The 25,715-nt window shown below is 41.0% G+C and overlaps 1 protein-coding gene across 2 annotated transcripts in view; it reads left to right on the forward strand.

Annotated features, from left to right (window-relative positions):
- Positions 1–25,715, forward strand: part of SMYD3 (SET and MYND domain containing 3) — a 713,667-nt gene that overhangs the window by 532,533 nt on the left and 155,419 nt on the right. For both annotated transcript variants that reach the window (XM_030868516.2, XM_060305607.1), the window contains one exon: positions 24,702–24,769. In XM_030868516.2, the coding sequence (XP_030724376.1) occupies positions 24,702–24,769 (68 nt within the window). The remainder of the gene's footprint in view (positions 1–24,701; positions 24,770–25,715) is intronic.

The raw sequence follows: 25,715 nt of genomic DNA on the forward strand, positions 1-25,715 counted from the left end.
GCATTTAGTGTTCTGTCATTACCGCTCTGTTTAGGTCTTTGATCTCTGTTGCTTTAATTAAGAAGAAATTCTTGAATTATGCCTGCCCCTGATCTGAGGGCCCCAGGAAGTCTGTGTCACACAGTAAGCAGCCCAGTGGTGAGCCCTCCAGATGAACTAAGTCTGTGTTACAGATGCTTCATTTTTTATGGCCCAACACCCATCATAGTAGGCACATATACGTACCAGATGTGGTCACAGGCCAACCTGTTTTGCTTCTCAGACTGAAAACAATTCACAGTATAACAGATTTTCAGGGACAAGCCCAGGTTTCCATAAATGCTGCTATGCTATTGACTTTTCCCAAACAGCTTGTTCGTAATCACTCAACAGGTATTGATCACCAGCTATGTGCCTGGCATTATCTTAGGAGCTGATGGAGGAAGTTCCACATATGAAAATGGTATTTGGAATTTTGAACTTTTTTCCCAGTTCATTTATTTGGCAACTTATTCATAATTTAAAAAAAAAAGACTTTCAGAAACATTTAGTCATATTTGAAATGGGTATCTTCCTAACAGACAATGAAATATATAAAAAGCTATAATAATACAGAGAATATAATACTAGAATATCATATAAGATTAAGAATTATGATGGGGGCTTCCCTGGTGGCGCAGTGGTTGAGAGTCTGCCTGCCGATGCAGGGGACGCGGGTTCGTGCCCCGGTCCAGGAAGATCCCACATGCCGCGGAGCGGCTGGGCCCGTGAGCCATGGCCGCTGAGCCTGCGCGTCTGGAGCCTGTGCTCCGCAACGGGAGAGGCCACAACAGCGAGAGGCCCGCGTACCGCAAAAAAAAGAATTATGAATAAAGACCTTTCAGCCTCTTTCTTCTCTCAAAAATCATCCATCCCCCGACAATGATGGGAAGAGTGAGTAGAACTGATGAGACCAGCAGTCACCTACAACACTGGTCCACCAGCGATGAAGACAGAAGGCCATCGGAGGTCTGATGGCTGCACTCACAGGGTACGGCTTGGTGAGATCTAAGTGCCTACAGCAGCGGCTGCCAAAGAGAAGCAGCAGATTTCCTGCAGAACTCTGGAAAGGCTCAGAAATTGAAGAAGCCGGGTACTGAGGAGGATGGGTTGACGTGGGAGCTTGAAGGAGAAGGAGTGTTTGAGAGACTGCATAAAACCCGCCCCTCTACTCCCTATAACCAGGGGCAGTGCCCCGTCATATGCAGTTACAGATTCCGGAGCGAGCCCCAGACCTCAGGCGCAGCAGAGGTTGAGGGTGAGGAGAATATAGGGGTGTTGGCTTATCTAAAGGTCTGTCTCCCCAAGGGCCAGATCTTTAGCAGCCAGAGCTAAGCAGACTGTTTTTTCATCTATGCCTAGAAAAAAGCTTAGAAAAGAATCCATAATTGTAGTCCCAGTTGGAAAACTCTTGGTAATTTTTCTTTTTTCCTCTGTTTTTCACATTTTAATATGTATATATTGTTTTCTTGCTAAGAATAGCTAAATAATGCAGGAAAATAATCATCGTGATGAAGAAGAAGAAAGAAGGAGGAAAGTGGTTGTCAAGGCTTTAGTGAATATGCTCCTGAAAATCATCTTTTTTAAACAAACTTTATTTTTTAGAGCAGTTTTAGGTTCATGGCAAAATTGTACAGAAAGTGCAGAGGGTTCCCCACACAAGCACAACCTCACTACTGACACCCCCTCTACAGTGGTACGTTTGTTACAGTCAGTGAACCTGTACTGACACATCCTTAGCATTCACTCTTGGTGTTGTACATTCTGTGGGTTTGGACAGATGTTTAATGGCATGTATCAACCCTTATAGTATCATACAGAGTAGATTCACTGCCCTAAAAACCCTACGTGTTCTGCCTATTCATCCTTCCCTCCCCATTAACCCGTGGCAACACTGATCTTTTCACTGTCTCCGTAGTTCTGCCTTTTCCAGAATGTCATATAGTTGGAATCATCATGTTGCCTTTTCAAATCAGCTTCATCGCTTAGTAAATAATACACATTTAACTTTCCCCCGTGTCTTTCATGGCTTGGTAGCTCATTTCTTTTGAGCACTGACTATTTTATTGTCTGGATGTACCACAGTTTGTTTATCTACTCACCTACTGAAAGGCATCTTGGTTGCTTCCAGGTTTTGGCAGTTATAAAAAAGCTGTATTTTATATGATACTGTTTTCTCTCTTTTCTTAGCATATCAATTATATGTCTTTTAAAACTTTTTTTTTAGTGGTTGCCCTAGAGTTTGCAATATATATTTAACAACTAATCCAAGTCAACTTTCAAATAACTCTGTACCACTTCATGGATAGTATGAGTACCTTATAATAACAGAATAATCCTTATTTCTCCTCCCTGTTCTTTGTGTAATTGCTGTCATTCACATCACTTATATATAAGCATACATAATTGACTACATTGCTGTTATTATTTTGAACAAACTTTCGTTTGTTAAATCAATTAAAAATAAGAAAGATAAAAGTTTTATTTTACCTTCACTTGTTGCTCTCCCTTTTTTTATGTAGATCCAGTTTTCTGACCTACATCATTTTCTTTTTCTCTGAAGACTCTTTCCACATTTTTTGCAAGATGGGTCTACTGGAAACACACTCCCTAAATTTTTCTTTGTCTGAGAAAGCCTAGGTTGGTGATTTTTTTTTCTCTCTCAATATTTTAAATATTTCAACTCCACTGTCTTGCTTGCATTGTTTCTGAGGAGAAGTCAGATGAATTCTTTTCCTATTCCTCTATAGGTAAGGTTCTTTTTTCTTCTGTCTCTTTCAAGATTTTTTCTTTCTCTTTGATTTTCTCAAGCTTAGATATGGTATGTTTAGGAGTAGTTTTTTGGGCATTTATCCTGCTTGGGGCTCTTTGAGCTTCTGGAGGTGTGGTTTGATGTTTAACATTAATTTGGGGAAAATTCTCATTCATTATTGCTTCAAGTATTGATTGCTTCTGTTTCTTTCTCTCTTCTCCTTCTGGTGTTCCCATTACACATTTGTTACACCTTTTATGGTTGCCCCACAATTCTTGGATATTCTGTTCTTTTTTTTTTTTTTCCTTTGCTTTTCCATTTTGGAAGTTTCTATTGTCATATCCTCAAGTTCAGAGATTTATTTTTTTCCTTAGCTGTGTCCATCAAAGGCATTCTTCATTTTTGTTACATTGTGTTTCATCTCTAGCATTACTTTTTGACTCTTTCTTAGAATTTCCATCTCTCTGCTTACATTATCCAGCTATTCTTACATGTTGTCTACTTTTTCCATTAAAGCCCTTAGCATATAAATCAATATTTAAAAATTCCTTGTCTGATAATTCCAGTATAGCTACCATACCTGATTCTGGTTCTCATGCTTGTTCAGTCTGTTCAAACTGTGTTTTTTGCTTTCTGTTATGCCTTGTCATTTTTTGTTGAAAGGCAGACATGATGCAGAGGATAAAAGGAACTGCTCTAAATAGGCCTTTCACAAGATGTGAGGGACTGGGAAGCGTTCTGTAGCCCTGTGGTTAGGTCTCAGTCTTTGGGTGAGCATGTACCCTGGGCTGTGGACTTCACTGTGCTTCTCAGTTTTATCCCCCCTCCCAGGCAGGACAAGATGGCTAAAGCATTCAAGATGGAGTAGGGTATTTCCCTTCCCCAGGGCATTTAGGCTCTGATAAAACTCCAGCAGGGGTAAATAGCTTCATCCAAGGCCAGGCCTTGTGAAGAACAGAATTCCGTGGTGTTTGTCAACATGGTTCCTTTTCCCCTTCCTCTGCCAGAAGCATGAAAGGATTTTTCTCCAGTATTCACTGTGAGGACCTGGTAGAGCTCTTGGAGGTAAAACTCACAAAGGTATGGGGTCCCCTGTCACTGGGTCCCCTGGAGTTTTTCAGTCTCAGATTTGCCCACATTGAGCCTCCAGCAATTTGTCAATTACAGTTTAGGTTTTCCTGGGCCAGCACTGGTTCCCCTGGAGGTTTCTGCTTCCTGTAGGTTGTGATTCTCTGCAACTGTCTCTCCAGTTTTGGGGCAGCAGTCTGCCCTGTGACCTCACTTCTCTGACAGTTTTGAGAAGAATCATGGATTTTTCATTTGTTCAACTTTTTACTTGTTGTTAGGATGGAGTGGTGACCTCTAAGCTCCTTACATGTTGGACCAGAAACTGGAAATCTCATCCTGTTTTTAAAACAGAGCTTTGTGAAAAACTGAAAGCATTTCCACTAAGATCAGGAACAAGACGAGGATATCCACTCTCGCCACTCTTATTCAACATAGTTTTGAAAGACCTAGCCACAGCAATCAGAGAAGAAAAAGAAATAAAAGGAATACAAATTGGAAAAGAAGAAGTAAAACTGTCACTGTTTGCAGATGACATGATACTATACATAGAGAATCCTAAAGATGACACCAGAAAACTACTAGAGCTAATCAATGAATTTGGTAAAGTTGCAGGATACAAAGTTAATGCACAGAAATCTCTGGCATTCCTATACACTAACAACAAAAACTCAGAAAGAGAAATTAAGGAAACGATCCCATTTCCCATCACAACAAAAAGAATAAAATACTTAGGAGTAACCTACCCAAGGAGGCAAAAGACCTGTACTCAGAAAACTATAAAACACTGATGAAAGAAATCAAAGATGACATAAACAGGTGGAGAAATATACTATGTTCTTGGAGTGCAACAATCAATATTGGGAAAATGACTATACTACCCAAATCAATCTACAGATTCATTGCAATCCCTATTGAACTGCCAATGGCATTCTTCACAGAATTAGAACAAAAATTTTTGCAATTTGTATGGAAGAACAAAAGACCCTGAATAGCCAAAACAATCTTGAGAAAGAAAAATGGAGCTGGAAGAATCAGGCTCTCCAACTTCAAAATATACTACAAAACTACAGTAATCAAGAGAGTATGGTACTGGCACAAAAAGAGAAAAATAGATCAATGGTACAGGATAGACAGCCCAGGGATAAACCCGCGCATATGTGGTCACCTAAGTTACGACAAATGAGGCAAGAACATACAGTGGAGAAGAGACAGCCTCTTCAATAAGTGGTGTTGGGAAAACTGGACAGCTACATGTAAAAGAATGAAATTACAATACTCCCTAACACCATACACAAAAATAAACTCCAAATGGATTAAACATCTAAATGTTAAGACCAGACACTATAAAACTCTTAGAGGAAAACATAGAAAAAACACTCTTTGACATAAACCACAGCAAGATCTTTTTTGACCCACCTCCTAGAGTAATGAAAATAAAAACAAAAGTAAACAAATGGGACCTAATTAAACTTAAAAGCTTTTGCACAGCAAAGGAAACCATAAACAAAATGAAAACACAGCCCTCAGAATGGGAGAAAATATTTGCAAATGAAACTATGGACAAAGGATTAATTTCCAAAATATACAAACAGCTCATGGAACTCAACATCAAAAAAAACAAACAACCCAATGATAAAATGAATGGAAGACCTAAATAGGCATTTCACCAGGGAAGACATACAGATGGCCAAGAGACACAGGAAAAGATGCTCAACATCACTAATTATTAGAGAAATGCAAATCAAAACTACAATGAGGTGTCACCTCACACCAGTCAGAATGGCCATTATCAAAAAATCTAGAAATAATAAATGTTGGAGAGGGTGTGGAGAAAAGGGAACCTTCCTGCACTGTTGGTGGGAATGTAAATTGTTACAGCCACTATGGAGAACAGTATGGAGGTTCCTTAAAAAACTAAAAATAGAACTACCATATGACCGAGCAATCCTACTACTGGGCATATACCCTGAGAAAACTGTAATTCAGAAAGAGACGTGTACCAAAATGTTCATTGCAGCACTATTTTCAGTAGCCAGGACATGGAAGCAACCTAAATGTCCATTGACACATGAATGGGTAAAGAAGATGAGGCACATATATACAATGGAATATTACTCAGCCATAAAAAGAATCGAAATTGAGTTATTTGTAGTGAGGTGGATGGACCTACAGTCTGTCATACAGAGTGAAGTCAGAAAGAGAAAAACAAATACTATATGCTAATGCATATATATGGAATCTAAAAAAATGGTACTGCTGGACCTAGTGGCAGGGCAGTTACAAAGGCGCAGACAAAGAGAGAATGGACTTGAGGATACGGGTGGGGAGGGAGGGGAAGCTGGGGCGAAGTGAGAGTAGCATTGATGTGTACACACTACCGAATGTAAAATAGATAGCTAGTGGGAAGCAGCCGCATAGCACAGGGAGATCAGCTTGGTGCTTTGTGACCGCCTGGAGGGGTGGGATAGGGAGGGTAGGAGAGAGGCTCAAGAGGGAGGGGATATGGGGATATATGTATACATATGGCTTATTCTCTTTGTTGTACAACAGAAACTAACACAGCGTTGTGAAGCAACTATACTCTAATAAAGATGTATTTTAAAAAATTAAAAATAAAAGTATCTCTGCATTGAAATAAATAAATAAATAAATAAAACAGGCTTTGGACCATTTTATTTTCCTGAACACAATGCCAGCAGCAGGAACTGTATAGCAATCCCACAGTTTCTACTTTTATAAGAGCTTATAAAGAAGGACTTCGTGTCTTACCCAGTAAGCTCCCCATGACTCTTATACAGTTCAAGTAAAATCCGGATTTCTGGCAAGATCTGAAACTGTAGCTTTTTGGGTTTTGTCACGTATTTAAAACATCATACCAGAAGTAAGCCCACGGGAGGCATTATCATATATTAAAGGCTACTGTGATTTTCCCTCCATGGACGTTTCTAGAAACATAGTGAAACACTGAGATGATTGGATTTGCAGCTGTTGAGGTCAAACCTTGGCCCAAGATTTTGTGTCTCTGTTTTCTCTTTAGCGTTCAGCACAACCAACATGCAGGGTTCTGTTTCTCCTCCCCCCTCCACCTCATCTGCTTGACATGTTGATAGGAACTTGGCCAGGCTGCCTGGTAACCGAACCAAAAGCCATATGGCTTGCTCAGTCAGAAAGGATGTTCAAGAATAAAATAACCATGGGGACAGCCCTGCACAAAGTCTTTTCATCATGGAGGCATTGAACTTTAGAAGGAGTGTAGTGATCACCTAGTCCTTCCCCTTGTTTCACAGTTCTGGAACCAGTGTTAGCAAAATTGTATTTCTGACAACATCAGGATTCTCTAATCACTTCATGTCTGGTAACCTTGCAAGATAAACGGTGGAGAGAGATGAGGGAACCTGCAGCAGTGAGAAATTCAGCCACTTGCTTGAAGTCCCAGAGGTGGCGGTAAAAACAGCAAGAGTGAGACTTGTTACTTGCAGCCTTTGGATCTCTCTTCCAAGTCAATGGTTTTGAGGCATATTTTTTTCTCTACCACCCACCCTTTCTTTAGTCTACTGCTGGGAACTAGCTTATGTGAAGTAGATGAGAAAAAGCTGCTGGGCCACGTGGGAGGCTGTATAGTGTGGTGCAGTATTTGATTGAATTGAGACTCTGAAACCACATTGCCTGGGTGCCTCATCTGTAAAAGGAAGATGACCACTGTACGTGCTTCAGAGGGTGGCTGTGAAAACCAACCAGGACAGTGCCCAGGTGTCTTAAGCATACAATTCATCCATCCTTTCACTTGTATATTCAAAAGTTTTTGTTGAATATGTCAGTGAAGAAAACAGGTAGATATCCTTGCTTTCATGGAGCTTCCATTCTCATAATAAAGATGAATTGTAGTAAAATGGATTTAGGGGACGTGGGACCTCTCCTGATTCTACCTCCTCTCTCTCCCTGTCTCCAGGGGTTCCTGAGGGCACAGTGTGAAAACCACTGCAATAGGTCATGCATCTTAACAGCCAGAACATTGTTCAGAGCTAGAGTGGGAAAATGTAGAATTATATGACGGCATTTAAATTTTCCATTACTTACATAAACTCTTCCAGAAATATCAGGTAGGAGAGTATGATGATTGCTATGTCTGAGTGTCCAGTTTGGAGAGCTAATTAGCAACTTGTCTGCTTTGCCCCCCTTAGCCATCTTGTATGTTCACAGCTGTGCGTTTTACTTTGTGTCTTATGCAAGCTGATACTGTAGGGTGAAAGGATGAGAAGGAAATTTAGATCCAAAATGCTGACAAGATGAAGTGTTCTCTAAAGACTCATTCCCTTTAAAAATGAAGTTATAGCCCAGATATCTTCTCTTAGCCAGCTGATGGGGGAAAAGTGGAAAACTCAAGAAAATCATTTGGTTCACAATTATGTTCTTAGAAATCAGGGTTGACTCAGTTTAGAATGAGCCTGTGCAGCTCTGCAAAGAAGCATTTGAAACTTCTTTGTTGTTGTGCCTGAGAGAAAATTGAGTAGATAATGAACCCTAGTTTGTGATTATCTTCAGTTCTTTTCAGATACCTACAAACGCTTAAACCTTATCTAACTCTGCCTTCCCTCAGTAATTTTCAAAGACATCTGGTAGCATTTCACTAAACTGAGTTGATTTGGGGAGGGGGGGAATTTTTTTTTTTTTTTACTGTTGCCATTTTAAGGGGCTAAATACCACAGAGGAGACCTTTGGCATTCATATGGAATATGTCCCAGGGCAGTTGTAAATCTCCAAATGTAAATATGCCATATAACATGCAATTCTCCCTTTCTCTCCCTGAAAAATGTAAAGTATAATTGAAAAAGTTAAGTAACCCAGATATGTAATGATTCCATAAATTCAGGATTAAAGTAATTTATAAAGCTAATTTCTGGCTATTCTATAGACTGATTCACTTCTGTCACCAACACTATCAGTTAATTTTCACGTCAGGATCATTTTCAGACAGAAAAAAGTTTGTTCCATTTTACCCAAGTTTCTGCTTTCATTACAAAAGCCAAGAATAACAGAGCCTATGAATCAGTCACTAGGTAATGGACCTTTTCCTGTGGACATCAGCCTTAGAGCAAGGAGTCAAATATCTTTCTCAATAAAATTACAAATGATCATGTATCATGTACCTTCGGCATCACATATGCAAGTGTAAAATTCATGAATACTAAGTGTCTACTGTAGTGCAGCTGATTAAATTTTGTAAGTCAATACCAGTGTCCCCTTGGACTTGGATTTGACCTGCATTCATTTGTTTTACTAACTTTTTTTCCAGGAGTCATCCTGTCCAGTGCACTCAAATAAAATATGTAGGTTTTACTCAATTTTTTCTATGCATATCATACCTTATTATTTAGAAAAAGAGCCATCAGACAGAGAAAAAAGTTTAGGTGCAAGATAGATGGGCAGAGGGCTTTGGGCACTGGTATCAATAGGTCGCATAAGAACACAGCAAATGATGGGAAAACAAACAGGAAGCCTTTCTTTGAGTAGGAAGGCATTTGAGAGGCCATCCAGTTGGACGCCTTTACCCAACTCTCTTTTCACCTTTGATTTTATAAATGGGGAAAGTGAGATGAAATGACGTGTCTCCCTAAAGTCACAGAGTGGAGTCAGGGCTAGGACCCAGGTTTTCTTACTCCTGTGTCTGTCTTCTTGGTATCGTGCCATGGTAGCTTCTGAGACGTCAGCTCATCTTCATCAGAGAACTTGGTCAGGAGTCGTCAGGAACCACAGACCATCTGAGCTAGAATGGGTGTGCTAGCTCACCCGCACCACTCCGCACGTGGTGTTAGGAGTTCTTTACCACCCACGATGGGTTATTATCTAGCTTCTGCTTGAACGCCGGTCCGTGAGATGGACAGTCCAGCTCTTACAGATTTTCTGTATGCGTATCCCAGTTGGACTACCCTCTGATTTCTGTCCAGTTGTCCCAGTTTTCTTCCTTGATGAATCAGGCATTCACTATATGCTAGTGATACAAAATGGAATAAGATGTGGCTCCTCCCCTCCAGGAGTAACTTTACAGCTTGCTAGGGGAAACCATCAAATAAATGAGCAATTATGGTCCAGCGGGATAAGTGCTTTGGAGGGGTGTGTACCTTGCTATGCAGGAAGTACATCTAAATCAGACTGGAACCAGGTGAGGAAAAGCTTCCTGAGGGACGTGACCCTTGAGCTGGGGTCTGGAATAGGAGATAAGTAGATGAAGAAAGAAGCAGGGGCATTTCAGACAGAAGAAACAACCTGCGGGAAGGCACAGAATCATTCATTAGCACATCGCTTTAGAGAACAGTACAATGCTCTCTATGGCTGGGGGAAGGGGGATGTATGGCAAGTGCTAGGAGGGAAGGTGGGGAAGAATGTGGGAGCAGACTGTGCAGCCGCCTGCCTTGTGTGCCGTTGTGTTGTCAGGCCTTCACCCCTCTTAAGATGCCGTCAACTTTAACTTGTCCTGCTTCAGAGTGAGAGGACCAGAAAACTCCGGATTCAAATCCTGACACCGGCATTAGGCCTTTCTAAGCGTTAGTCTCCTCATCTGTAAAGTGAGGTTGATGCTAACTTTCCCTAACTTTTGTACAGGTAGAAGGATGAGTGAAAGCACCTCACATAGTGCCTGACTCACTGTAGCTATTCAGAATATTAGTTTCCCTTCTTTTCCTAAAGTCTCTGTAATAATTACATCCAGAGCCCCTACCTTGGCTGTTGTGAACTCTGTCATTAGACTGGCCTTTTTTGGGGCAGGAATCCTGTCATTTTTACCTAACCACACAATTCTACATTTTGGAGTGAAATTAAATCCAAAGTAAAGATTCCCCTTATTACTTCCTAAGGCTTTGAGAGAGAAAGTAATTAGAAAGGTAAGTTATGTCTTTTCCAGATATCCTGCATTTAGCAGGCTTACCTAAGAGAGTTAGATAAGGAGGATTTCTGGGAGAGTCAGACAAAAAGGTCAGGGAAGCTACTAGATTTGACTGAAGTATGTGGAGGAGACAATGTTTATATGACAGATATATTTTGTTTGAAGAAGGATTTTGAACCTACCCAAATATAGTAGCAATATATCGGGAGCAGAGGGTGTGCATTAGCTAAAGCACATGTAAGAAATACAGCAACCCCAGGAAAGAGCCAGAGTGTAATAGAAAGAGTTGAATTATTTGCAGTGAAATCATAACTCAAATTAGAAAGGAAAAGCCTTGCCCAAAGGAAAGTTGAAGTTAAAGAGTAAGGACCGGCCACTCTTTAACCCCTTCCAAGGATCTTTATCAAGAGAGGCAAGGGGGGCTTCCCTGGTGGCGCAGTGGTTGAGAGTCTGCCTGCCGATGCAGGGGACACGGGTTTGTGCCCCTGTCCGGGAAGATCTCACATGCCGCGGAGCGTCTGGGCCCGTGAGCCATGGCTGCTGAGCCTGCGCGTCCGGAGCCTGTGCTCCGCAATGGGAGAGGCCACGGCAGTGAGAGGCCCGCGTACCGCAAAAAAAACAAAACAAAACAAAACAAAACAAAAACAAAACAAAAAAAAAGAGAGGCAAGGGAAGTGTGGAAGAGGAAGTGAATCTAGTGGAGCAATGGGAAAGGGGGAGGAGGGAGATTTAATGACGAAGCAGAAGTGAAGGAAAGGATGATGTGTAGCATTTATTTGTATATCTAGTGTGTCAGAATAATGACCTTTTCCCTTCCTTTCTTTCCACAGGCACCCCTGCCTTTTTTTTTTTTTTTTTTTGGCTAAATAGTCAGGTCTAAATTATGACCATGGTAAAATGAGGAAGGCAACTCAAAGTGAGATGAACTTCCGTTAATAATACTGAAATTCATGGAAAAACTTGTCTGTAGTTGACAGTCTTTACTGTCTTTAAAGTCTTGGCTTTAATTCCTTTTCATTACTTTCTGTACCAGTTCTTTGAAAGTAATTGACTAAGCGCTGCAGATAAACGCATACTCATTTGGTTTGGTGTAATTTGTCTTCCCTGGCATCTTTACCGGCAGTGTTATCCTGAGGAGTAGTTTCTATTTCAGTAAAATGAGAAATAGACTAATAGCATGCTGGGATGGTGATCATTTTTCTAGGGGGTTGGTTTTGCTCAAGAGCTGACATCAAATATGTTAAAAAGGAAATAAGCAGGGTAGCTCAACTGCCTTAAAATGGGTATACAATGTTCAAATGGTGACACAGTGAGAGACAAATCATTGCCCAACAGAATGTAATTATCATTGGACTGAGTCAGAGCTTGAGATGGGTCGGCAGAGAAGGGAAATTCGAAAGTCAATTCTTACCACCATCCCTAAATCCTTCCCAGGTGTACCAGAGCAGATTCATCCAGAAGAAGGGAGTAGCAAAGGAGATAGAGGAGGTGGGGGAGAAGGAGGGTTGCAGAGGGAGAGAGGGATACTTATGAACCACAGTGGTTTGTAGGAACTCAAAAGTAAGCAGGTAGAATTAACACTAACACTAGGAACTCAAAAGTAAGCAGGTAGAATTAACACTAACGGAATTAACACTCCGTCCACCTAACTTGTGGTAGGCATTCCCACGTCACAGTTTCCATTTTGTTCTCTCACTTGCTCAGCGCAAATTATCTGAGTTGTCAGTTTATGAGTATTTTCCAGTGCCAGCCTCAGTACTGAGCCTCTAAGCATGTGTTGGGCTCAGAGGAGGAGGCCATGGTGAATCAGTTGTATGTCTTTCCTCAAGTCCATTTATCTATTCAGAAAATACTCATGGAGGCTTACAGTATGCCAGACACATTAGTAAGTGCAAGCGTAGAAAATATCATGATTTATTTGCCTAGCCTCCTGGTAAGGAACACTTGGGTCATTTGCAGTTTTTGCGTTTACAAAGGATGTTACTATGGACGTTTTTCACATATGTGCCTCCCAGAGCTCCTTTGCAGGAGGTTCTCTTAGGTAGTGAAAATGAATGAACTACAGCTACACGCATCAGTGTATGCGAATCTTAGGAGCATAATGTTGAACCAAAAAAACAAAAACAAACACATGCAAGTTGCAACCGTCAACGCGGTATGATTCTGTTCATAAGAAACCAAAAGCGTGCAAAAATAAACAATATGTTGTTTAGGGATACATGCATATGGGATGAACTATCATAAAAACAAGGGAATAAGAAACACAAAATTAAGATTTTGATTATCACTGGAAGATGGAGAGGGAATGAGTGAGATGGGGGAGCACAAAAGCTATTGTACTGTTCTACCAATATGGGAAGCTCTAGGTAATTTCTGTTTATTCAGTGGGTAAATAGAACCTTGACATAGATTTATATTAAGTATTATATTTATATTTAAAATATGTATTTAATTTTTTATTTAAAATATTTTTAAAGGGAGGTGTGGATCATGACCTCAGGAAATTTATGGATTATTGAAATAGAAAAGACATATTAGCAAGTAAATGCCACAAAGTGCTTAAGAGATGTAACTCGTTGTATTCAGTTGCTTATAGTCTAGTATAGAGATTGATTTTATATAATTAGCTTCAATTCAAAGTAGAATGTGATAAATGCTGTATGAATAAAGGCTAGGAGAGTATAGAGAAGTAAAATTAATGGGTTATAAGAAAGCTTCTTGAAGGAGGTGCCGCCTAAGCTGGATCTTGCAGGATGAATAAAATTATGAGCAACTCAGATCATGAGGGAAGAATTTGTTTAAAGAGGAAACAGTGTTAAGAAAAACGTAACACCACCTGAGTACAGGACACAACTGAGGGATGGCAAAGAGACCAGTGTAACTGAAACAGACAGTGAGGGCTGGGTGTGGTGGAAAGGAGGGATGAGGATAGATTGAGGACCTTTAATGTCATGCTAAAGAATTTTGTCCTTATTCTGCAGCCACTAGGTGGATCTCATATTTCTCTTTATCTGGTGGCAGTTTAAAGAATGGAGTGGAAAAAGATGGGTGGGAGGGGATGCAGAGAGCCTACCTTGGAAAGTTGCAAAAAAAAGATCGTTGAAGGTCCAAGAAGTAGTGGAAATGGAAAGAAAAGGATGAATGTGAGAGGTGATACAGAGCTATGACCTGACTGGTAACTGAATCTGGAATGAACTACCACTTGCCTTAGCTTACCTTTTTGCCTTGGTTCTACATTGACTCCTGTATCTGTCTCATTTGATCTGCATCCTTGATTTATTTAATTGCCACTGAACAGCAGCTCAGGAAAAGAGTTACCAACTGCATTTTACCTAGCATCTTTAAAACACTCGTCTGGGAAAGATTAGCAGTATGTGACCACTACAAATATTTATACCAGGGCAAATGTGTAAAGTCTAAGGAGAAATATACTTTTCGTAATTACAGTGTTGATCTCTCAGGATTTGACCACTTATCTCTGATTTAATCACATCCCTGCATTAACATGTAAAGGTATTATGCCTAATGTGTTACATGGTAGTTTCTTTTCACTTAAAAGTATTGAGGCAGAAGGTAGATTGTCTGTCCCCCGCCCCGCCCCCGGGAAAGCAATTGGAGATTGGTTCTCTGTGGACCGATACTCCAAGATGAGAACAGCAAGACAATTGAGAGAGGAGGCTGGGCCCTGCCCAGATAGAAGATAAGAGACCACATATTTATCATTCTTGAAGTCAAGAAGACCTTCCCGACTAGAAAGGTCCTTGGAGATCAAAAAGGGAGGGGGCGCCACCCCATAGTAAGGCCTACCCATAGGCCTCTTCGATAGAATCCATCATGGCTGAGAGATGTACTCGCACACATGGGAGGATCCTGAGATATTACCAAATACGGACTATGAACCAGGCAAATCAGAATGATTGGCCAAAGGAAACCCAGAAGAAATGCCCCATATAAGTGATTTAAACTACCAGGAGAGTGCCACTCTCTCTTTGAGTCTGCCCATGTGTCTATCCACACATACTACACTCTTTTTTTCTCCTAATAAACACTTTACTTGTTTCACAACTTTCCATCTTTGCGGGAATTCTTTTCTGCAAAGCCAAAGGGCCAGGGCTCTGTCACTGACCACTTGTCTAGCGGCTAGGATTTGGTCCTCTCACTGCCGTGACCCAACCTCAACCTCTGGCCGGGAACTGAAACCCTGCTTCAAGCCACTGCAGGCCAAGGCCACCCAAGATCAGTATTACATCCATTAGCTCTTTTATTTTTAATTATTCAAGGTAAAGAGGATTATTGTGTTCCAAAAACATTAAACAGAAAATCTTTTTTTTTTTAATTTCAACAAAAATCATTGTTGAAAATGTTCCTAAAGTTCTATTGGCCTCCGTAGGTACACTTTACTAAACACATTTTAACCTTCCTTCCTTGGTGTTGAGCTGCTAGGCTTCATCTGTGATATGTAGCACTGTGGTTGAAGAACAGGCCACAAACTAATCACAGAATATAATTCAGAAACTATAAGCAGAGTTTTTGTTAGTTTCGTTCTTTAAAACTGAGCCCTACATGTGAGCTAGTTTTCTTAAATTTTCTATCCCTACCTCCTCTGCTCAGACTAATATCCTGAAAAAAATTTTTAGTTTATTTAAAGATTTCTTATAGTTGGAGTCCAGTATATCAATGTGTAGACAAGTTTCCCAATGTAGTAAATTTAAATATGGAAGAAAAAAAAAATCTCACCTTACTTTGTTTCTTTCTCCTAATACACTGATAATAGTTTATATTATGACCAAAGAGGTCTAACTATCTTGAATTCCTCTTTGGGGAAACAACACTTTACCCAAAGGTATTTATTTTTCTCACTTTCTGGGATGTTTTGGGGATTTCATGATTACATGCCTACCAAGTTCCTTTGTTTTAGATTCTTATTCCTGCTCAGCCTCTAATTGCTACCTATTCTATCTAATAACTGGCTTTCTGTTTTGATCCTAGTGCCTTACTAAAACTAAAGATATTTAGTCTTCACCTTGATATAGCGTCTAGGTATGTGCTGACCCCTGCGTAAGGAAAGGTAGTTGGAGATATTAAGAAGGCTTTGGTTGGGACATGACACGCTCTATGTGGTTGAGGGCATTTGGGGAGTTGAGGCTCATTTAGGAAGAGTTTTTACAGCCCTCTGCTGTTGTGTGTAGCCAATGCTCTATCTGCCTCTAGCTTAGTGAAAACTTGCTCTGTCTACACTGTACTACGAAACATATCATTAGAGCATGTTGACTTTCAATGTTTCTTTTGCACAGAATGCTAGCCATGGTGGAAGCAGGGAGGGACACCTTTCTTTAGTCATTAGCAGGAGCATCTGGGGAGCCTGTATCACAGTCTGTTCAGTAGAACAGTGGTAACAGTGGTGCCCATCACCCAATACTCTCCCCATTTACCTATAAGCTGCCTCTTTATTGATTTGCTTCTGAAAATAAACTCTCTGACTTATTGGACTGAATTATTATCAGGCAGCCATGTAAAATCATTGTATCTTTTTTCTATCCTTGTCAATCTTTTATTTTTTTCATGACAAGCCAAATACATACTGGCAATCAGTAATTCTTATACTTCTCTTTACTGTGAGTCTTTGAAACTTGTTTATTGTCAACTTACTGTTTCCTTAATCTTCTTTTCATGCCTTTTTCTTTTCTATTTCATTTTTGCTCCATTTCCTAAAATGATCCTTGCATTTCAGTTTTTTTGGACTTCTCTTTTACTGATAATGCTTTGGTTTATTTTTTTCCTTTCAGATATGCTTTACAGTAATAATCTTCTCTTAGGGATGTTTGTGTGTTATTTTCTTTGAAACCAAATTTCTTTTCCTGCCATTGATTTAACTAAATTTTTTCTGCAAACTTCAGATTAATTCTCATTTGGACTGTTATGCTATTCACTCTCTCTGAATTCAAAGTTGGAAGCCTCACATATGCAAATTCATTTATATTTGCTTTAATTATCAACTCTGTTTCCTTTAGTGAATATGTTCTGTTTTGCATTTAGATGTTGCTGGAAAATGAGGAGAGAGAATATGCAAAATAGACTGGAGGGAAAGAAAGAATCATTTGGAATTTTATTTTTTATTTAAAAACATCTAATTAAATCTGTATAACTTAAGAAAAGGAAAACTTGACTCTTTTGTGATCATGAAGGTGGACTGTTGAATCTCACAAATTAGGAAGCTCGGATGTTTCTTCTTTGTGGAGGCAACTCTGAGAGTGATCATTATAAAGGACGATGCAAAGGAAGTGAGGAGTTTTAATGGCCAGACCACAGGCAGCATATTCTGATTTTTAATAGTTAGGTTTTGTCTATGGTCATCTAAAGGTATTCTTAAAAAGATATCTGAAGAGTATATGAAAATTGTGATAAAATGAACATTGAGTGGACAATTTACTCTCAGATATTTGTATAACCAAGGAATGCAGTGGGCTCTTGGCCACCAAAGACTCTGGCTGGTGCTATAGAAGATTACCCACTCCTTGGCATTTAGGTAACAAGGGTGTTGCAGAAGCAACGTGCCCTGGTTTTCTTCAGGTCCTGTGTAGTTTCTGTATACGTCTTTGTATGTCTTTCTTCAGTTCCTTACGTGTTGTCTTGAAGGCCAGTACTCTCCTTGAAAAATAACCGGCTAAGATTCCGGAGCATACAATACCTATCTGTATGACTTGTCAGGATAATGATGAGTGACTTTGAAATCCGTCTGCAGTGTCTCTACCCAATGTATCCTCATAAACGCTTTCACTTGGTTATTTAGAGAGAGCTATGTGGTAGGTGGAGGAAAATGTGAACTTGGGTTTTAAAGTAACTAATTTAAATTCCATTCCAGGGAAAATTGCACTGCTTAACTGAGTACTGAAAGAAGATACTGGGAACATATGTGCATTAGGTCACCTCCAGAGTGTAGCCAGATTTGGCAAGACCATTGACTTGGCGCAAGCGATGTAACTTTATACCGGGGTTGTACTTCGGGTTTTGAGTGACTTATGGTAGTCTGTTTTATGATGACTGATTCAGAGGATAGGGAACAATGAACTGACAGTGGTGAATGCCTTCGGGTGATGCTAAGAGTCTCCCAACCCAGAGCAGCCCAGTCTGTTAGTGGGAGGGTTTCTGGGAGGTCAGAAACTCAGGGCCTGATGTGGCTGTGCTGACACAGACGTCCTGTATGTCCCCCAGTACCCGCTGTATAGACCTCTATTTACATTCTTCCAGGAACCTGGAGCTGTACATAGTGATGTTGTATTTCATTAATCCCAAGGTTCATATTTTTCACAGTTTTACCTCTCTGAAATTGGAATCTGTTTTACGACTAATAGCATAATATAGTTTGTTAGTGATTTTTCTTAGTGGTGCATAATATAATGGTGCATCTTACTAATTACTGAGTCTGTCTTATAGTTGATGAACTGGGTAATAATAATGATTTTGCTACTATTTACCAAGCTTCCCGTGTGCCAGGAGCCATTCGGAGGCCTGCATGTATTATCTCACTTAATCTGCACAATTCCTCAGGATTATAGCTTTCTGGTAAATTCTGGTCTTTTATTTTTGGCTTTTCCTAATCTAAACTAATGGGCCAATAGCGTAGAAATGCAGACACGTAAGTTAGCACATTTCACCCCACATAAAAAATACAGATTCCCTAAGTTTTTAAATGTGATCAGGTGCGAAGGCAGAAGGCATCTGTGAAACAAGAGACCACAATCATGCTTATTTGGGAGGAAGATGGCAGGAGGGCCATGTGGGAAGGAAGAGTTTTTTCCGTACTCTGTCTCAGATCCTTCCCTGTGTGAATGCCTACAAATACCGTGACAGTCACGTGACAAGGTATCAAGGCCTCCTTTTCTCCTTCTTCCTTAGCTGCTTCCTCTTTTGTAGCTGATTGATCTTTCCAGCCTGTATTGGGGAGCGAGCATCCCTTTCTTTGTGGCGCTAATTTGGTAAGGGCGGCTGGCTGCAGTCAAACAATGGAAGAGTGGAAACTTCAAAGGCCACCCATTTTAATTTACGTCTCCCAGCTGGTCTTCAGTAATCCCCAGCAATCCTTCGTGTGAATGATCAGAGGGTGGGGGGGCCAGTGCGCCACCCAGGGCCGTGGAAGACCAGCCGTCTCATGTGTTTCTAAATTGAGCTGACAGATTAGAGTGCTGCCCTGCGTCATTGCAACTTGTATTTCGACAGAGTGACTTGCAAAGAGATATGGCCAATAGTCAGGAAAATAATCTTTGGCCGAGGGAGGCCAAACTTTGTCAGAACTGGAGAGAAATGTGACATTTTTTACATTCTTATTTCACTTGGGTCACCAGGCAAAGTGGTGAAAGGGGTAGTTTTTGCTCCTTGCTGGCGGTGCCTTGGTGCATAATAGGCCCTTAATAAATGAGTGAATAAATCTCTAATTCTGAAGGCCCCGGCTACAGCACTGTTCCAGACCTCGCCTTTCGCTCACCCCCTTCTCCCAATCTGTCCTGTATATAATTCCTTCGGGCCTGAGTTTTCTGCTAAGACAAACTACATTCTGCTGCTTTGTGAGAGCTGGTGAACGTGTACCAGAGAACAGCACGTGTATTTCTCTTAGCTTGCTTTTCCTCGTCCTTAAAATGAAGCTGAAGTACTAATAGCTTGTTGGTGAGAGGCTGGAGAAGTAGACAAGATGAGATGAGAAGGCCTTCAAAGGGCACCACAGAAATGTCAGATGTCCCTCAGGCTACACACTTGGCTTTAGTAAAGGCTTTTCTGTGCTGGAAAACTGTGAGTTCAGTCGTATGATTTTCACACAGCCTCCGCAAGTGGTGGAGGAAAGCGTTGAGGTCATCCCTACCCAGGCCGCCCTCCTCCTGAGTCCCCCTGGCCTGCGTTCAGCCCTTCCTACATCTCCTTTCTGGTTCTTTTTCTTTGCTTTCTTTCCTTCTTTTTTTTTAATTGAAGTATATCCTTCCTGGCTCTTCAGAGAAAACAATTAAATCATGGTATTTTAGGTACTACTTTAATATTTTTAATACTTTTAATATCTTTAATACTACTGTGCCTTTTTAATATTTTTAATACTTTTAATATCTTTAATACTACTGTGCCTTTTTTTCTCCTCTCCACAACATGGAGTGAGGAGAAGACACATTTTAGAGGTTTGTGAGTCTTTTTAAACCAAGAAAGAAATGTGGTGGGTGTTTTCTACAATCTGTGTCAAAACCCTAGACCCCTATTCCTTTTACTTATTGGTGTTTACTTTGTAATAGCTACTATTATCAGATGTCACCACCTTTAACTTTTGAAAGTCAAAGGGGTCTGTGTAGGTATGAGGTTTATGCCAGTTTTCCTCAATCTAAGGAACCAGATTTTTAGGGTTTATAATTAAGTTGATATTCTCCCACTGTGTCCCATAAGGAATAAGAAGTTTGAGTTACACTCGTGACTCCAGATTCCAGGTACCTCCTCTGGCATCTGCTTGTCAGTGAGCCTTCACTGACCTGCCCCAGCTGAGCTAGTGACCCCTCTGCTGGGCACTAGTACAGTTCGAATGTTGTTAACTGACTAATACAACTGTCTCCCCTGCTGGTCTCAGAGTCCTTGAGGGCAGTGTTCTGACCTTGTATCTTCTTATAGTTCCAGAACCTAGTCTGTGTAAGTCACTGTGACCTCCTACAACTATGACTTTGTTGTAGGAAGGAATGGAGATGGGGAGAGAGAGAAAAGTGAGGAGAGGAGGATGTTAAGAGAACTTTTTTTTTGGCTGTATGGTGATGATTGCCTTGGTTTATTTATACTTTTTTTATAATTTTATATTTTACATTTTTAAAATAAATTTATTTATTTTTGGCTGCCTTGGGTCTTTGTTGCGGTGCGTGGGCTTCTCATTTTGGTGGCTTCTCTTGTTGCCGAGCACGGGCTTTAGGCACGTGGGCTTCAGTAGTTGTGGCTCGCGGGCTCTAGAGCACAGGCTCAGTAGTTGTGGTGCACGGGCTTAGTTGCTCCGCGGCGTGTGGGATCTTCCCGGACCAGGGCTCAAACCCGTGTCCCCTGCAATGGCAGGCAGATTCTTAACCACTGCACCACCTGGGAAGTTCTGCCTTGGTTTATTAACAATTCTATATAGAAGTCACAAAGGCTAACAAAGTCACTAATATTAAACAAACAGTTTTTGAACACAGTGTGTCAGACATGTCTGAGCCAGGAGGAAAAAAAAGAATAATGTAGAAGTTCTACTCTCTTGGAAGTCAAGTATACAGAAATAGCTGTAATATCCTGTGCCGAGTGTGGGAGTGAGTATGTGGACAGCATGCAGAAACAAAGGCCAAGGGGTCTCCCTCCCCAGCCGGGTGAGACCGGAGACCTCCCAGGAGAGAAGACTTTTCAGAAGAGGCTGCAAAGAGACTGGAAGATTTGATCAGGACCAGATCCAAGCCCAGCAGTCAGCTTCTCTCCCTCGCCCAGGGCTTGTCTATCTTTTTAAAGCTCATGCTTCTATATTGCTTTCCTACTAAGTAGCCAAGAAGAGTCTATCAGACTTTACTTTCAGCAATACACGTTATAGAAGAAAAGGTGTATTTAATCTGCCTTTCAAATCCCCTCCTCTTCACATTCTGATGAACTCTGAATGGGACAAGGGGCCTTCCCTTACGAATCTCTGTAGGGCACTACTGGAGTGGTGCAGGGTGCATGCCGGTGTTTTATCATCACCACCTCAGGCGCCTGGTCAGGAGAGAGGCTGGGAAGAGTACCATTTGTGTATTCATTATGCTGTTTAATTTAATATGGTACCAGAAGAAAGGACAAATAATCACATCGTGTCCTTGCATTGAAGTCTCACCCATCTGTTGTGTATCTGTCTGTTTGTAAGAGTGGCTGGTGGAAGCGGGGAAGGACTGATTACCTCTTAGAGAAAGGGTTGGGGTGCGGGTGGGAATGAAGCCATGGTTTATTTTCTCTTTTACTTGCTTCTATATTTCTGAAAATAAAGGAGCACACCTTGAGAGATCACAAGAGAGACTGTCTAACCTCAGAGTCTAATTTCTTGCATCCTCTGGACTACGTAACCAGAGTTGTGACTCTCTAGTCTGGTGTCCTTTCTTTCCTGGCTTCCGCTCACGTGGGTCATTGGGCAGTGTCCAGAGATTGGGTAGGCTTGGGAAGCCACAGAAGGATTGACCCACTGAGATGCTCCCTCATCTGTGGCCACTGCTTGCCAGAAGCAGCTCCAGGCACTAGTCCCCAAAACACCCTGGTGCAGGCCCGTGCAGCTTGCAGATGAGTCATGCACACTTCACGTGCTCTAATGTGAAATATATGCTTCTGGGGTTTCAGTCCCTGAGATGTCAAGTATGATCAGTATGACAAACCCTCGCCTGCCAAATTTTCTCCTGGAAAGAATATTCACCTTAATTTCTACATAGTGAGCATAACCTCAGCTCACACTTGAATTTATCTTTCGTTTGGGGATTACATTAAGCAGTGGGTTAGTGTTCAGTATTATCTTTCACGTGGAATATTTTTCTGCAGTTTTCTTTTGTCCGTGAACTTGATGGAAAATCAATTAACTTGATTTGAGGCACACACTGCTGTATTCAATTCAGCCTCAGTCAGGTGATACTCACCACCTAGCATATTTCATTTAGGAATTTAGTACTGAAACTCAGAAAAATTACAGTGAGGAATACTGGCACTGCCCACGGGTAGATTTTTGCTCCAATTACATGGAAAGAGAATGGTGAAACTAGATTATCAGGTAAGAGAACATTTTTAGAAATTCGAGTTGAACAAAAGAATCTTTAAGTGTGCTCTGTGGAAAAAAGTTGAATTCATTGTGATTATAAACTTTTTGGATAAGAGCATGACTAAATGAAATTTTTAACAGAAAAGACTCTTATGTCAGAGCTATGGAAACCTACAACAATATTCTATAATAAGTTAAATTTTATAATTTAAGAATATCATAGTAGTTCTGAGCCTCAGGATGTGGGAGGGAAGTTAAACAATGGAAATCATGTTCCAGGGCTTTATATTTTTATACATACTTGACAGACATCTATAGTAAGTGCTTTTTTCATCAGATGACTTATAAGGAGGTGAAATGCTAGGTAATATCCTCAGGGAAGGAACAATGGGCAAATTTGTGAATATCATTCCTGTTTTGCTTTCGATTATCAAGGACAACTGCTGAAGATATAATAAGTTCTGCTGTGAGTAAAGCCCTTAGAAAAATGAAAATATGGGTGGATTTTAGAAAGCAAACATTTTATCTAAAGGGGCTTCATTCTGTGAATCCTCATTTGCTAACATTTGGTAGTTTGACCTTGGAAAACATGTAAAATAGGAAGCACAATTTTATGATTGCTGTTCCCTCAGTTATGACATTGGCCTTGATGTTGATTTTAGCCTTGGCAAGTCAATGCTGAGTATTCTGTATGTCGAGTGTACACTATTTGTGACCACAGCTTGAAATGTGACAGACACTTTTAAAGTTGTGGGAACAGTACTTGAATGTACCAGGGTGTAGAAGGACACATGTCCAAGTATATTGTGATATGGGATGTGATAAAGTAGTTTAGCTAAGTAAGATTGTTTTATTTATTACCTAGCTTGTACAGTAAAATACATTTGCAAAATCAATAATATTCATATAAGGACAAAATTTTAATTTGTCCATTTAACAAGTGATATACATAGTTTAATTTGCTTTAAATTAGTTTTGTACACCCCCCCCCCCAAAAAAAGCATTATTTATCAACACATAGATTTTTTGTTGTTGTTGTGGTACGAGGGCCTCTCACTGTTGTGGCCTCTCCCGTTGCGGAGCACAGGCTCCAGACACGCAGGCTCAGTGGCCATGGCTCACGGGCCCAGCCGCTCCGCAGCATGTGGGATCTTCCCGGACTGGGACACGAACCTGTGTCCCCTGCATCGGCAGGCGGACTCCCAGCCACTGCGCCACCAGGGAAGCCCAACACATAGATTTTTAAATGAATGTTTTTGGTTTGGCCTTAGATAGTATCATGGTTTCATGACCTGATGTTTACCATTACTATCATTTACTTTTTAAAAACCAGTCAGATTAGATTTTATAATTTTCATGTTCTGTTTCTAAGTGACAAGGTAAGAGAGAAGGTTTGGAGTGACTGGGTGCAAGCACATTTCAAATAACACACTGCAGGGACTTCCCTGCTGGTGCAGTGGTTAAGAAACCGCCTGCCAATGCAGGGGACACGGGTCCGAGCCCTGGTCCGGGAAGATCCCACATGCTGCAGAGCAACTAAGCCCGTGTGCCACAACTACTGAGCCTGTGCTCTAGAGCCCACGAACCACAACTACTGAAGCCGCACTCCACAACAAGAGAAGCCACCACAAGAGAAGCCGGTGCACCGCAATGAAGAGTAGCCCCCGCTCGCTGCAACTAGAGAAAGCCTGCATGCAGCAATGAAGACCCAACACAGGCAAAAATAAATTTATAAGAATAAATAAATAAATAAAATCATGAAGAGAAGTAAATCTAACACATGGCACATATTCTTTAAAATTTCTCTTTCTCTTGCCTGCTCCATCCCTATTATTTACTTATTTATGGCCACGTTGGGTCTTCATTGCTGCACGCAGGCTTCCTCTAGTTGCGGTGAACGGGGGCTACTCTTCGTTGTGGTGCACGGGCTTCTCATTGCGGTGGCTTCTCTTGTTGCGGAGCATGGGCTCTAGGGCACATGGGCTTCAGTAGTTGTGGCTCGTAGGCTCTGGAGCGCAGGCTCAGTAGTTGTGGCTCACGGGCTTAGTTGCTCCACGGCATGTGGGATCTTCCTGGACCAGGGCTCCAACCCGTGTCACCTGCACTGGCAGGTGGATTCTCAACCACTGCGCCACCAGGGAAGTCCCAAGGATCCTACATTTTATTTTGAAAATTTTTGTTCTCTTGCCTGTGAAGTTTCTTAGGTGACTGGTAATCCTGTCTCCCCCTTGTTTTTACAGGTGATCTGCAACTCTTTCACCATCTGTAATGCAGAGATGCAGGAAGTTGGTGTTGGCCTGTATCCTAGGTATGGTGAATGGCATTTCATTTCCTGGAAGAAGCAACTTTAATTCCCACCCACCTCTCCAACCTTTTAAAAGTAGTTAGAAAGGCTGTTACAAGCAGCTGCTTCAAGAGCCACGCTTGAAACTTAATGATAAGTGACAAGAAAATGTGAAGTTAAAAAAAAAAAACAGAACGTTTTATATCCCCACATTATATGCTATGGTATTAACAAAGAGGTATACCACAGACCTAAATTCTTGTTCTCAGGAACTTTGGGGTAAAAAGTTGGGGATTGTGGGTGCTAATAAACCATCAGGCTGAGATTTTGTTATTCCCCGACCCTTCTGGGCCGATGCACATGATCGTTTCACCAGACCTGCTGTACTGCACCAGTCGGGTTCATTTGGTCTTTCCGCTTAGCATACTCTGAGCCCCGTTGCTCCAGGAGGCGAGAACACTTTCAGGCTCTGGCCTTCTGAAGCGTTCTCTCCAGCTATCTCTGAGGTGATCTGAATCACTGAGCTACTAGACTATCCTTCCACAAGCACTCCGGGGTCACTCCTAGTTTGATTTTGTTTTCATGCTATTAGGGTCCTAATACAAATAGGGTCTTTCTTATAATTAACTGTGAATCTGAGAATTCAGCTTCTTATTTCTCACATGTTATCCACTACATGTCTATGCTATGGGTCCTCAAAAAGCAGTAACATAGACTAGTTCAGAGCATGGGCTCTGAGTTCAGACCACCCGGTTCAAATTCAGTCACCATTTACTAGTTATGTGTCCTTGGGGAAGTCATTTAACTTCCATGTGTCAGTTTCCTCATCAGTAAATAACCCTCAGAATGTTATGGTGATGGTTAAATCTGATAAACATGCTCAAGTGCTAAGAAAGCGGTTTCTACATAGTGATGCTTACTTACAGTTATTTCTAACTGTAAATGTGGTGGCAGCTTAAATCCATTCCCT

This window comes from Globicephala melas, chromosome 1 (assembly GCF_963455315.2).
Source record: "Globicephala melas chromosome 1, mGloMel1.2, whole genome shotgun sequence".
NCBI lineage: Eukaryota > Metazoa > Chordata > Mammalia > Artiodactyla > Delphinidae > Globicephala > Globicephala melas.